Source organism: Canis aureus, chromosome 7 (genome assembly GCF_053574225.1).
Source record: "Canis aureus isolate CA01 chromosome 7, VMU_Caureus_v.1.0, whole genome shotgun sequence".
Classification (NCBI taxonomy): Eukaryota; Metazoa; Chordata; class Mammalia; order Carnivora; family Canidae; genus Canis; species Canis aureus.
The window spans coordinates 17189094-17204409 of NC_135617.1; the positions used below are offsets into that span (position 1 = coordinate 17189094).

Sequence of the window (15316 nt, forward strand, 5' to 3'; positions counted from 1 at the left end):
TACCCCAAAGATACAAATGCAATGAAACACCGGGACACCTGCACCCCGATGTTTATAGCAGCAATGGCCACGATAGCCAAACTGTGGAAGGAGCCTCGGTGTCCAATGAAAGATGAATGAATAAAGAAGATGTGGTCTATGTATACAATGGAATATTACTCAGCTATTAGAAATGACAAATACCCACCATTTGCTTCAATGTGGATGGAACTGGAGGGTATTATGCTGAGTGAAGTAAGTCAGTCGGAGAAGGACAAACATTATATGGTCTCATTCATTTGGGGAATATAAATAATAGTGAAAGGGAATATAAGGGAAGGGAGAAGAAATGTGTGGGAAATATCAGAAAGGGAGACAGAACGTAAAGACTGCTAACTCTGGGAAACGAACTAGGGGTGGTAGAAGGGGAGGAGGGCAGGGGGTGGGAGTGAATGGGTGACGGGCACTGGGGGTTATTCTGTATGTTAGTAAATTGAACACCAATAAAAAATAAATTAAAAAAAAATGGGCCAAGGAGCTGAATGGACATTTTTCCAAAGAAGACATATAGATGGTCAACAGGTACATAAAAAGATGCCCAACATCACTAATCATCAGAGAAATGAAAACCAAAACCACAATGAAATGCCACCTCACACCTGTTAGGATGGCTACTATCAAAAAGAGAAGAAATTACAAGTGTTAGTGAGGATATGAAGGAAGGGGACTCTTGTGCATTACTGATGAATTTCCATCAATTGTACAGCAACTATGGAAAATAATATGATGTTTCTCAAAAAATTAAAAGTAGAATTTCATCCAACAATCCTACTTTTGGGTATATTCCGAAATAAGTGAAATCAAAATCTTGAAGAGATATCTGCACTCCCATGTTCATTGCAGTATTGTTTACAATAGTCATGATATGGAAATAACTTACATGCCCATTGGTGATAAATGGATAAAAGGGAAGAAATGGATACATGCGTATACACGCACACATACATATCTACATACACAGAGAATATTATTTGCCCATGAAAAAGAAGGAAATCCTTCCATTTGCAACATGGGTGAATCTTGATGGTATTATACCAAGTGATATAAATCAGACGGAGAAAGACAAATATTGTCTGATTTCACTCATGTGAGTAATCTTAAAGAGCCAAAATCATAGAGGCAGTAGAACGCTGGTTGCCAGAGGCTAGAGGATGGTGGAAATGCAAAGATGTTGGTTGAAGGATCGAAACTTCCAGTTAAAAGATGAGAATCTAACGTACAGCACAGCGCCTAAATTAACAGTCATATGTTGTAAGCATGGAAGTTGCTAAAAGAGTAGATCTTAATAGCTCCTCCCCCATCTCCTATGCACCCCCCCCACACACACATACAAAGGTAACTATGTTAACTAATGGATGTGTTAACTAACTTTAATGTGGTAATCATTTTACAACACATACATGTATCAAATTATCACCTTGTATACTTTAAATTTACACAATATCATAAGAAATTATACCTCCATAAAGCTAGATTAAAAAAAATTGAAGTTTAAATTAAAATGGAGCTGTGTGTGTGTTTCTGCATTGTTATTTTCTGCAGCAGTACTCCTCAAAGCAGGCTGTCTTCAAACTGCTTCTTAGACATCCGACACAAGGTAAGAAATCCCTGCCAGAATACAAATGAACTCATTATTTTCTTCCTTGAGAAAGATTTCCTGTGAAAAATGCCAGTTGAACTACCACAGTGTTTCATGATGTAGCTGATTTACATTCGGTGGCTCATCAGCATGGACAGTTAACAAGCATTCCTCAGACTGGCACCGGTCCACGGACCACACGTAGCACTAATCAATATTTTTATATATCACCCATTAGATTTTGGCTTCCTCTCTCACACTCTACAGAAACCAACTTCTTAACACCCCATTTTTCTGCTTCCTCCTTGGTCTTCTATAGAATATATCAATCCTTAAAGTTCTTTTCTGGCTTTGATTAAAATGCACATGCTGATTATCCTTATGTATCTTTGACTCTTCCTTTTCTGTCCCCTTGGCCATATGTTCATTCTCTTTCTGCCACTTGAGTAAAGACATCCTTTAGGTTCTAACAACAGACATATTTTTTTCTGCTCTTTTCTCTCCTGATATGCAATCTCCTACAACCCCAAGGTCTCAATCTTCACCTCTGATGCAGGAGCTGCAGTGCAGATGTTTTTTTGTATCCCTTGCAACACTCGGCACAAACACTTCTGCATATAGTAGATGCTCAGTAAATGTCTATGGAATTGAGAAAGTAGTGAATTATGTGCAGCATGGGTCCTATTATTAGGCACAGAAGTAATTTGTTCTTACCATAGTAAAGAAGCACATTGATTTTTTTAAAGTAGCAATAGTTACTCTATTGAAAATATTATATAAAATTAAACACCTAGTGATATCAAAGAAAATTAAACTGGAAATGCTTGTAATATTTAAAATAAAAAAAAATTAGAGCCAAACAATTTTACAGTTGCACAGAGCAAAATTGATTTATAAGCAGAAAAGGGTATAGCAGAAATAACAATGGTCCTAATATTATGTGCAATATAAAAATGGATTTTTACCTTTTTCTACTGTTAAAAATTCTCCATTTCAAAATTCAGCCAAATAGTGAAAATAGATAGCTAAAACTGCAAGTTATTTTCTTAATGGTTTTGCTAACAAAACTCAAAAAAGGAAATACATTTTAAAAACACTGTACATCTGAATCACTCTTCTGTATTCTTAATCTGCCCAGTAGTCCTTTTAAAATTCTTTCAGCCTCCAACCCTCCCTTAGAGTCTTCACAGTATTTTCAAAGCTGATAAAACCTCATTCTCCAGACATATGTTTTAATTCCCAACAGAGACTGCTCTACTTTTTAATTATTTTTAATTGTTATTTATTTATGATAGAGAGAGAGAGAGAGAGAGAGGCAGAGACACAGGCAGAGGGAGAAGCAGGCTCCATGCACCGGGAGCCCGACGTGGGATTCGATCCCGGGTCTCCAGGATTGTGCCCTGGGCCAAAGGCAGGCGCCAAACCACTGCGCCACCCAGGGATCCCTTTAATTATTTTTATACCTAGGTTTTATAAAACTAAATATTAAAACAAGTATTCATTTGATGGAAAACAATAATCGGTGTACCATAGAACACAAAAGTACTGTAATAATGATGTTCTTGTGCTTCTGTGATTGATGCATGAAGTATATGTTAGGGAAAGGAAAGAACACACAGCAGTGTGCAAACATGCAAGAATTAATAATGCTGGGCAGCCCGGGTAGCTTAGTGGCTTAGCGCCCGCCCAGGGCATAGTCCTAACAGACCGGGGATCCAGTCCCATGTTGGGCTCCCTGCATGGAGCCTGCTTCTCCCTCTGCCTATGTTGCTGCCTCTCTCTCTCTCTCTCTCTCTCTCTGTCTCTCATTAATAAATAAATAAAATCTTTTTTAAAAAAAGTCTTAAAAAAAAAGAGTTAGTAATGCTGCTGTTTCAGCATAAGTACTCAATAACCATAGAAGTCAGGAGTGACTGTTCAACCCCAAAGTAATTAATCATAGGATAAGCCAGTATAAAATGGACTATGGAAATACTGAACATCATGGGATTTAATTTTAGTGATATTTAGGCACCAATTACATAACTGCAGAATAGTGCTTTACCTTTTTAGGACAGCAGTAGAGATTTACATACTTATAGCAACTATGATAAAGATCAACTAAAAATAATTACTGTATGTATGGAAGGATTTGGGGGTTATTTTTCTAGTATTTTTATTCAATTCTTTTCTGCAAAGGATGGTTGGTTGTAAGTAACCCCCACCTAAAATTTAATTTTTGAGGGCTGTCCTAATCAGACTGTGACAATATTCCTGTAAACAAAACAAGTGAATCAAAATTATAGCATGGCGCCCAGTGACTGCTCAGAACATGCATGGAAGAAAGTCACGGCAGGGTGACCGAATGAAAGACAAAAACTGTTATAAGTCCTTTAATATTCATATAGCACTTGAGGGTTTACAAAGGGCATTTGTTTTTATTCTTCATTTTATTTTTTTAGGTCAAAAGATCCTCTGTTGGAAGCCCATGGGGGCCTTGAAGAATGGATAGGAGCTGGGGAGCAGGCTAGGGATAGAGGCAGGAGGCTGCAGGCGTGGTGGCTGGAAGCAAAAGAACTGCCAATGTTATGTTGCTGTTTATCCTTAATGTGATAAACACAATATGTCTTATATATGATTTCTGAGAAACAGAAATGTTAATGAAGAGTCTATAAAACCACCAAATGGGAAACTGGATGAGCCCAACAGTGATCTCATTTATATGTTTTTAAGGTCAGCAGTGCTATGACCTTCAAGCTCTCACAGGAAACTTTCTTATGAAATAAGGCTAATGTTAAACAGATAACACATGTAATGGGTGTCCTTAGGGGAAAAATTCTGAGGAAGGGATTGGTAAGGCCCCACTCACATGGACACAGCAAGAAACTGGGCCAATCAGACTACAATTGGGGAGAATGGATATTGGCAGTCTGGGGGGACGCCAGGCACTACAGCAGGTGCTGGGATGCAAGGATCAGAAAAGCAAAAAACAGTACTGGCTCTGCCCTCAAGGGGAACTTCAAGTGCCTCAAGAAGAACTTCAAGTGTTCACACTCAGCCTTCCCGCTCGCACAGCTTCCTTCAAAATGCCTTGTGGCTGTGCTTTTCCCAACACCCTCCATGCCTCAGGTGTGTGGCAGGTGTAGGTGCCTTGCTCCCAAAGTTCCTGGTCTCCTGAGCCAGAGGCCTCACTCCTGCTGAGTCTTTCCTCTTTCTCATCTCCCATTGCAAGACCCCATGCAGATTCTGTGTACTAGATCTCATCCACTCTCACCTCCTGCAAATCACTCCTCACACACAGGTGTTCCTCTCTCCCCTACCTGCTCCTCACATTGGTCAGGCCTTCATCCCTTCTTACTTCACCACTCTTCATGCCTCTTGCATCAATTATTTCAACTTGAGCCTCCTTTTCTTTGTTTTTAAAATGGAGATGAGGGGCAGCCCAGGTGGCTCTGTGGTTTAGCCCCGCCTTCGGCCCAGGGCCTGATCCTGGAGACCCTGGACTGAGTCCCATGTCTGGCTCCCTGCATGGAGCCTGCCTCTCTCTCTCTCTCTCTCTCTCTCTCTCTGTCTCTCTCTCTGTCTCTCTCTCTGTCTCTCATGAATAAATAAATAAAACCTTTAAAAAAAATAAAATGGAGATGATAATGACAATAATATCCATCTTACAGGCTTCTTTAGAGGGTAAAACACGTTGATACACAGTAAGCCCTTAGAATAACTGCCTGGGGCATGGTAAGTGCTCAATTAATAGTAGTTATAATTATTGTTATTATTGACTGAGAATGCCAGAGAGAAAAGATGGATAAAAACAAGGCCCAAGCCGCAAAACACCATTCCAAACCTCTTTTTTTTTTTTTTTTTTTTAAGATTTTATTTATTTATTCACGAGAGACACAGAGAGAAGGCAGAGACACAGGGAGAGGGAGAAACAGGCTCCTCGCAGGGAGCCCAATGCGGGACTCGATCCCGGAACTCCGGGATCATACCCTGAGCCTAAGGCAGACGCTCAACCGCTGAGCCATGAAGGCGTCCCTATCCCAAACCTCTAATAGCAATTACATACACTGCAGTTACTTGCTCATTTGTCTGTATCTGTATCTCCTACCAGACTACAAATTCATTCTGTCTAGCAAATAGTAGGAAGATAACAAATGCTTATTGAATTTCAAAAACATTTATTTCTAATTATCATATACCCATTTAATAGCCTTTCATGCCATTTTAATCTAATAGTGGCTGGTGAGTTTGATTATAAAAATACATGGAACACAGATTTTTTTTTTCAAATCATGGCTTTATCCTCTTCTCTCAAAACTAAAAATTACATAGGCAGAGCACGCTCAGGCTCTAATGGAAAATGATGCTCAAATATTTAACTTTCCAAAATGTCATATTTGAATCACTTTACCATCACATATGCGAAGCTATGTTAGACAGTCAAGACATCTGCTTCCTTGGCCAGAAAGTGTAGGCGTTCATGGAGATTGAAGCTAGAGATAGCAAATGTTAAACAACAGCCTCCAGAAGCTGCAGGGTGGCTCACAGCCCAGGGCTGCCCACACTGGGGCCCTGCGGACTTTTCTGTCCCCAGTCAGAAGGGCTATCCTGGGGAAGAGGGTAAGGGGCTGGCCTCCTCCCACCTCTAACACACTCTAGTTCACAAGGCCCTAATTTCTCCTGCAACCTCTGATGTAGTACTTCCTCATTCAGTTTTGTTCAATAGAACTTTGGTGCACTTGACTAGTCCCCAGCTAACCTAGGCCCACTCAGAGAAATTCTTGGTAAAAGAGGCTGCAACACATGATATGTAATCTTTTATTCCTTTTATTTATTTTTTTATTTTTTTTTTCTTTCTTTCTTTCTTTTATTCCTTTTAAAATAATTTTCCAGCTTTAAGATACAATCAATATTAGCACTGTGTAAATTTAAGGTATACAACATGATGATTTAATACATACATATACAGCAAAATGATTACCACAATAAGGTTAGGTAGCACATCCATCACCTCACATAGTTAGCTTTTTCTGTATGTGTGTGAGTATGCACGTGTGTGTGTGTTTGTGTGTGTGTGTGTGTGGTAAGAATTTGTAAGATCTACTCTTTTAGCAATTTTCAAGGCTATGATACAATATTGTTAACTATAGCCACCATGCTGTAATTAGATCCCCAGAACATATTTATCTCGTAACTGGAAATGTACACCCTTTGCCAACATATCCCCATTTCACCCAGTCCCCAGCCCCTGGCAACCACCATTCTATCCTCTGTTTCTATAAGTGAGGTCATACGGTATTTGTCTACCTAACTTATTTCACTTAGCATAATGCTCTCATGGTTCATCTGTGTTGTTACATATAATAGGATTTCCTTCTTTCTCATGGGTACACACGCATGTGCGCATGCACACACACACACACTTTTTTTTTTCACACTTTCTTTATCCATTTATCTGTGTGGACACTTGCACTGTTTCCATGTCTTGGCTATTATGAATAATGCGGCAAAGAACATCCCTTCAAGATCCTGATTTTATTTCCTTTCAATATATAACCAGGTGTGGGATTATTGGATCATATGGTAATTTCATTTTCTAAATTTTTTAAGAAACCTTCATATCATTTTCTGTAGTAGCTGCACCAATTTACATTCCTACCAGCATTGTGGGAAGGTTCCCTTTTCTCCACATCTTCACCAACACTTGTTATTTCTTGTCTTGGTAATAGCCATCCTAACAGATATGGAGTGACATCTCACTGTGGTTTTTACTTGCGTTTCCCTGATGATTAGCAATGTTGAGCTTATACCTGTTCATGCTCATGTACCTGTGGGCCATTTGTACATCTTCTTTGAAAAAAATGTCTATTCAGATCTTTTGCCTACTTCTAATCATAGCATTTATTTTGGGTTTTTTGTTATCATTGTTATTGAATTGCACAAGTTCCTCATATATTTTGGCTATTAATGCCTTAACAGATAGATGTAAATACTTTCTCCCATTCCAGAGGCTCTCCTTTCATTCTGTTGATCTTTAATTCCTTGAGAGAGACAGGCTACAGTTTTAAGATTTCAGAAAAGGAAGACTCTGAATATGAATTTACGGAAGTGGGAGAGGGTGGACAGGTAAGGCTTCATGAAAATCTTCACACTTGTTGGTTGTGATAAGTCTTCGAAGATAGACAGGGTAAACTAAAGAGGTGAGTAGGACATTAGGGTGGAAAGAATGGTCATTAGCAAGGCTGAGAAGTGGAAAGACCCTCAGGTGCAATGGAGTATATTTGCAGAACAGTATGGCTGCAATTTCAAATGAATAAATGGGGGAACAAAGATGAAGATGGATGATAATGACACAGCATGAAGGCATACTCTGGGAGTCTGGCAAATGTGCAAGTGAGAAGCTCTGGAGGATTTGGGCAGGGAAGTGAAAGCTAACCACGCAGTCATTTGCACAATGGTTTGCAAAGGAACAACCACTAGAAGAGAAAAGTTAAATGGTTACTGGAATGTTATAAGCAAGAAGAAAAGAGTATCAGATTCAGAAAATAAACAGGTGGGAAAGGATAGAACCAAAAAGTTATTCTGACCCATCAAAAGGTTAGTGAGTCTGCAACCTGGTAAACCCAAAGATAAATTGTTATATCTTCCCACAAGTAGCTAGGAAAAACAGGACCAGGACTCACAGGTCAGTACAATGAGTGAAACAGCTAATGTTTATTGCAAGTCTGCTGTGTGTCAGACAGTGCTTAGTATATTATATGCTTTATCTCATTTAAGTCTCTATATCAAGCCATTCTGAGAGTTGTGCTTTATGATCACCAATTTACAGATGAAAAAACACAAGCTGACAGAGGTAAGATGACTCGTCTATGCTCAGAGAATAGACAGTAAGGAGAATGAATAACCTGACAAATATTAATTAGAATAGCACCTATTTGCTGGGCACTCTGGGAAACGGTGGTGAACAGAGAAATTGTCCCTGCTGCTTTTTTCAAATGGAGCCCTAACTCCAAAGCTCTTCCCTTTCTTCCTCCACTGCTTCCACTCAAAAGTCCCTGGTCCAATTCGGTTATAGCATTTGACTATTGCCATGTTGTCCCTACATTGCTGATATTAAGCCTAATTTTTATTTTTTTTTAAATCATTATAATTTGGCTATAAATGTCTTTACTTTTTCTTTTACAATGTTGATAATGACAGGAAGCCACAGTACTTTGTGCTCAACTGCTTGTTATTTATATTTTAAGCAAGAAAAGCTGATACCAACTCCTGGATCAATCTAAGAAGCGGTTTACATCAAAACTCGGACCTTCTAAAAAAAAAAAAAACTCGGGCCTTCTCACTCTTGCAAGATTACCTTCTCCTCAATCAAAACAATTACTTCAGATTAAAAACAATCTGCTATGTCAAAGTACAAAGTACCAAAGTCTAATTTATATGAAGGTACTTAATTAACTCGAACAAATTACACTAGAAAGAAAAATCCATCAATCATTTGCATATTTTTAATATTCAGGATATTAAGTATCGAAATATACATGGAATCTAGGACAATTAGAAAACATTTCCTTGTTCACGCAGTAAATATTTATTGAGCACTATGCCTGAGGCAACATTATAAATGTTGTGAGAGATACAGAAATTACAAAAGCAGGAGACTGTTTCTAGGTGTTTCAGGGTGGTAGAGCATAAGACACAAGGAAAACAAACATAACTCTAGTTTAGGGTATGTGGTCGTTGGAAGACAATTCTCCACAGCTCTCTTGCATTTTTGCATGTATTGTGAGTGAGGCACTGGCTGTCCTTTGTTCCGAACTCTCTTTTCAAGGATATTTCTATAGCAAACATCTCTGGCAGACAGAGAGGTGTCTCCCTTAGGAGTAAAAAGCAGTTTTGCTTACAATCCTGGAAGATACTGTGTCTCCTTACAGAGCCAAGGGTAAGCATGCTTACTGTCTAGTATACTAGTACGTCCCTCCAGAACAAAAAACAGACATGTTTCCTGACCATTATAAAAGATTTGGATTTCCTGAACTCAGTGATCCTCTCTGATAAGGCAGTCCATTTTGTGTGCAGTAATGGAAGCTGGCCCTCATCTGTGGGAATAGTCTCAGGGATTAGGTGCCAATAAGCTGAGACTCATAGACCGCTGCTGCTATGAGTAATAAACTATCCTGTCTCTGACTTTGGAGTCTCATATCTTCTACCAGCATCTATGAAACTGTGTTCGGATAACTTGCTGGCTTGCAAATAGGATAAAATCACAGTCTTGACAGTTATTGATAGCAGGAGGTTGCAAAAATGGCAACAAATTCATTCCCCTCCTGCTTCTATGCCCTTTGGTCTACCCTCTTACACTGATTCTGGGCTTGATTGTGTAAACTTCCTTGGCCAATGGGACATCAAAAAATATGACACAAATAGAAGATTGAAAAAGTACCTTAGCCTCTTTCTGGCTGTTTTTTTTTTTTTTAATTTATAGTCATGTGAAAAAGCTCAGGCTAGCCTGTCTGTGAGAAATACGTGCCCAGTGTCCCCTACCATCCCTGCCAAGAGCCTCACAATCACCAGACATGTGAACAAGCCCAATTTAGGCCATCCAGCCCCCAGCTAACAGTCCAGTTACTGATGATGTCAAAATGAATCCAGCATTAATCGGTAGAACTGAGAGACCTGAGAACTATTCAGCTTCTAGTTTTGGGAGTGGTTCATTTTGCCACAAAAACTAACAAAAGGGGTAGCAGACAAAACAAAAACTACTTTTGGTAGAATATCTATATTACATACTCCACAGGGCTCAGGGTATGTGTGGTTAAATGCTGTAACTCCAGAACTCAATACTGTGCCTAGAAGAGAGTTAAAAGTAACAACAGTTTCAGCTTTGTTTTCATTCATCCATCTGAACACTCACTACAAAAGTCACTTAATTTTCATCTCACAGGCAGGTTGTGAGCTTAAAAGAACTGTGTATGAATCCAGCAAGGCACATGCTTAAAGGGAAAAATCACAACTTGATACTCAAGGAAACATGCTCCCATGTGCAAAAATCAGCTCTTCTGGAACGCCTGGGTGGCTCAGTGGTTGGGCGTCTGGCTTTGGCCCAGGGCGTCATCCTGGAGTCCCGGGATCGAGTCCTGCATTGGGCTCCCTGCAGGGAGCCTGCTTCTCCCTCTGCCTATGTCTCTGCCTCTCTCTCTCATGAATAAATAAATAAAATCTTTAAAAGAAAAATCAGCTCTTCTACCTAATATCTGGCAGTCCTTGGGTGAGTTATTTAAACATGTGGCACCTCAGTTTCCTTATCTGCATCATGGGAATAATATAGCTTTCTTCATGAGCTTTGTAACATGGTGTTATAAAAGAGGCATTCTCTCTGTGTAACCTAACAGAGTATCAGGGGTATTGTGGTGGAAGAGATGAAAGCCTTGGAGTAGCAGCAAACAAGTAACATGCACCTGCTCACATGCTTTCTCTCTCACATACATACATGCACAAAATCAAACCATTTCCCAAAATTAAATTAAAAAGCCAGCCAGCAGAGACCTAAGAAGAGGGAAGCTAAGTAACAAGAGGGCTATATTGTGGTCTACAGGAAGACAAACTTATTATTATATAATGTGCACGTGTCATATATAACAACCCAAAGTATGTTGTTTGAAAAGTCCCCTGAATAATATAACCTTTCTGGAAAATTAATGCCTGACAATGTGTGAGTATATAGAATATAGAATGTAACATTATATTAATGAACTAAAAGATCACTTTTCAGATATTCTGCTTCATATCTACAGTTGAGAACTAAATCCCTACTTTTTATTTATAGACATCTTAAATACCTTCCTCTTGTTCCTCTACACAACTAGGTTTCATCACATTTAAAATACTTTTAAAAAAAAAAGACTTTCTTTTATGATTTGGCATCTTTGAAAATTCTGTTTAACTGCTGGCTGGCAATTGAGTGCAGTTGATATTGTCTCTCAGACATCAAAACCAAGATTATTATTGGAATTATACAAATCAAGCCAACAAATTGCCCATGGCCTAAGTTGGTTTTCTGTAGCATTCTGAGACCTTGGTAAGGGAAATTTTAAAAATCACAATTAATTTCTATTCTCATTTACATGATAAATGTATACAAAGTTCTTTTTCTACCACTTACTTCAATCATAAGCAGTACTAAATAAATGACATTTAGTTAGCTATAACCATATTGTATATTTTATTCTTTAAAAAAGCAATAAACACACAAGGACATGGATGGAGCTAGAAAGTACAATGCTAAGTGAAATAAGTCAGAGAAGACAAATACCGTATGATTTCACTCATATGGGGAATAAAAGAAATAAAACAAATGATCATAGGGGCAAAAAGACAAAGGGAGAGAGACAAACCAAGAAACAGGCTCTTAACTACAAAGAACAAATTGAGGGTTACCAGAGGGGAGGTGGGTGGGAGGATGGGTGAAATAGGTGATGGGGATTAAGGAGGGTGTTTGTTGTGATGAGCACCAGGTGATATATGAAAGTGCTGAATCACTATATTGTATGCCTGAAACTAATATAACACTGTATGTTAACTATACTGGAATTAAAATAAAGCAATAAATATTTCACCATATCTCATTAGCCACTGAAAACCAAGCTCTAAAGTTCTACTAAACAAGACCACATGCCTTCAGACCAACACACATTTATCAACCATAAAAGTCCATTGGGTCAACTGTATCTCTATCTCTGGAGCAAATAGTTGGAAAGCAGTAAGATGAGATGGCATAGAAAATTTAAAAATCAGAAACACTACATATATTTATGAATGTTTTAAATTTTAACAAATTATTTTACAGATTGTCCTTCTGATCCTGAATCTAGAAACATCATATCCCCCAGTTCACACCCATTATGGGGCACTACAACGCCACAGTGCCTTATGGTGGGATGGTATCAAACACCCTTTGGCTCAGATGCAAAGTCTGTTCACTGGAGGGACATCTAGGTGTCCAGCCCAGAGAGTATCCCACTGGAACCCCAATCTCATTCTGCCCCAGGAAAGCCCCCCAACATTCCCAAGTCTGGGAACTGTCATCTGACTGAGGTTGCCTGCCACTTCAGGAAACTTTGTCATCCTCTGTTGAATAATATCTTAACAGAAGCAAATAAGCAACCAAACAAACAAACTACCCCAACTTACCCGGAAATAGTCGCTGCATGCTGCTAGGACTGCCTTGTGAGCATGGAATTTCTGTTCCTCGGCAATCAGGGTGACATCGCAGAGGATGCCATCACTTCTCTGTTGATTCAGCGCTGCCAAGACACTATCATTGTGAGATTCCGAGTGGCAGAGCCTCTGGCCTGTCAGCATTTCTTGAATACTACGAAAGAGAGCAATCACATCAACACTCTTCCGCTGGCCAGCCCCTGTGGCCCCCGTGCTACCTCACCCCCTCAGCACCAGTCTCTTTTCCTCACCCCGTTAGGGTGTCTTTCTCTTTCCTACTAATGCTTCTCTTTCTGAGTTTGCGTTTTTGTGTGTGTCCATCTGTGTCTGTGTATTGGCCCATGTCCGTGGGCCTGTGAGCCTCTGCTTCTGGGCCTCTGTCCCCTGGATATGGATATGCACATCTCTGAGTGCAGCACTTTCTCCAGATGTGTATCTGGATGTGTGTACATATGTGAATCTGTCCTCTCTGCGACCCCTGCCCTAACTCTAATTCCTTCTCTAGCTTTGTACCACCTGTGTGGGGTTAGTGCAAGCTCAGAACATGATCACCACCATGCCCTGATCTAGCACAGAATCCACAAGACCCCCAGACTCATTAGAGATATAGGAAGTTGCCGTATCTCCCCTCATTAATGTAATGCATTATTATTATTACATTAATAAATAAAACAAAACTGAGTAAGTGTTGGTTAGAGAAAAAAGAGCTGCCACTAGTCACACCATGTAAAAGGCAATTAATTAAACCACAGCAGATGATTATTAAACTTGGGTAATTATGTACTTTAGGAGAACATCAAAAGAAATGTCATGGTAAATGAAAAAAATCTAAGGCTGGAAGTAAAATATATCTATATTATCAGCTTTCAATCTCTGTATGTGGTCACTGTACTATATTTAGGAATGACTATATAATTTTATTTTCCATTCTATTTTTTGAAATTGCTAAATTTGCTCATTGTGAAACTTAGCCCTTCACTCCTTACCCTATTTTAAAATATCCATCCTATGTTCTTTAGAACTTCTGAAACCCCAGATCTTGCCAAAATAAGGTGGAAGTGGTGCCATGAACACATAATGTTCTACCCTGAGTGTGTAGATAGCTATGAACAACTCCAGCCTAGATCTATGAATAGAGTCTCCACAGGACTCTAAAATCTCAGAAATGGCAGGAGATCAGGATGGGTGAGCTACACCAATCTAAGTTACTCCCAGAATGAGAACAAGGGCCATCAAGCCCTGTTTCTGGCTTGTGGACTCTTCTGGAAGCTGAGGGAAGATACCATCGGGATGACTGAGCATCGTCTGTCCTATCCTGACAACTTCTGTACCCAGTTCTTCCCTCTGAATGTGAAAGAGCCACTCGCAGAAGCCAGGGAGTCGCCACTGGCGACTAGTCTACATGGTTAGTTTATTTAACAAAGCTCTGCCCAGCCTGTGATGCCACTCAGCTGGTAAACTGCACTTCAACACAGGCCACCACCTTAAAGTGAACCAAATGCTTCCTGTGAGATGCAGAGTACAGCCTTGTAAGCTTTATTGGACATTTCTGACTGAGAAGCCTCAGAAATGTCAGAACTATTGAAACAACAACAAAAAAACCTTGGCAGGAGGTGAGGATATAGGAAGTTCTCGTGGGAAGGTGGGAGGATTATTTTCAGTTGAAATCCAGCAGTGAGTTTTGAAATGGTTACTGTCATTGAATATTCATCCTGCAGCTCCAGCTATTGGTAGACATTTAAAATCAGTAACTGAAAACCACATTCGGAAGCATAAGTAACTTTTTAATACAAATTTCTATGCAAAGCCTGGAATGGAGATTAATTAGCATCACTCAATTAAAGCAATAAGGGAATAGAATAGTAGCAGAAATATTCTATCTGCTAAAGTTCTAGGATAGTTTTTTTTTTAATCTTTCTTAAAAGGATGTTTTTATGTCTTTTACAAACAGTCTTATGTTCCATGAAGTATTCTTACTGATTTATAATTACTAATTCACTTAATCATCTTAACAATCTTATGAGGCAGGCACTATTATTATCTCTATTCTACAGATAAGAAAACCGAAGGTCCAAGAGATCAGGCATTTTTGAGAACCTATCCTAGAACACAATAATGTAATTCACCTTCCTACTTAAAAAACAACAACAACAAAAAGACAAAACAACATAACAAACTGTGAAGACTATCCCAAAAATCTCAAAAAAACTGTGAAGACCGCAGAGGGAAAAAAATCACAAAGTCCATACAAACTTTGTTTTATATTATGCATATATTATTCATGTTATCTCAAAATCAAAGTTGCCTTTTAAAAAGAATACACATGAAGATAATAACAAGAGATAGTGATAAGAAATATCTGAAATCAGGCTTCAAAAATATTTATCTTTGCATGGCAACTAAGATAAGTTTGGAGACAGAAAAAGAGATTCTAGTTATTACTTATTATTTGAAACTCTCATTGAAAATTTATTTGAAGCACCCATTACTTTTCTCCCTTTTAAT

General features: G+C 38.9%; 1 protein-coding gene across 11 annotated transcripts in view; it reads right to left on the reverse strand.

The window, feature by feature from the left end:
* Positions 1-15316, reverse strand: part of KLHL32 (kelch like family member 32) — a 234664-nt gene that overhangs the window by 166239 nt on the left and 53109 nt on the right. For all 11 annotated transcript variants that reach the window (XM_077903008.1, XM_077903016.1, XM_077903015.1 and 8 more), the window contains one exon: positions 12785-12965. In XM_077903008.1, the coding sequence (XP_077759134.1) occupies positions 12785-12965 (181 nt within the window). The remainder of the gene's footprint in view (positions 1-12784; positions 12966-15316) is intronic.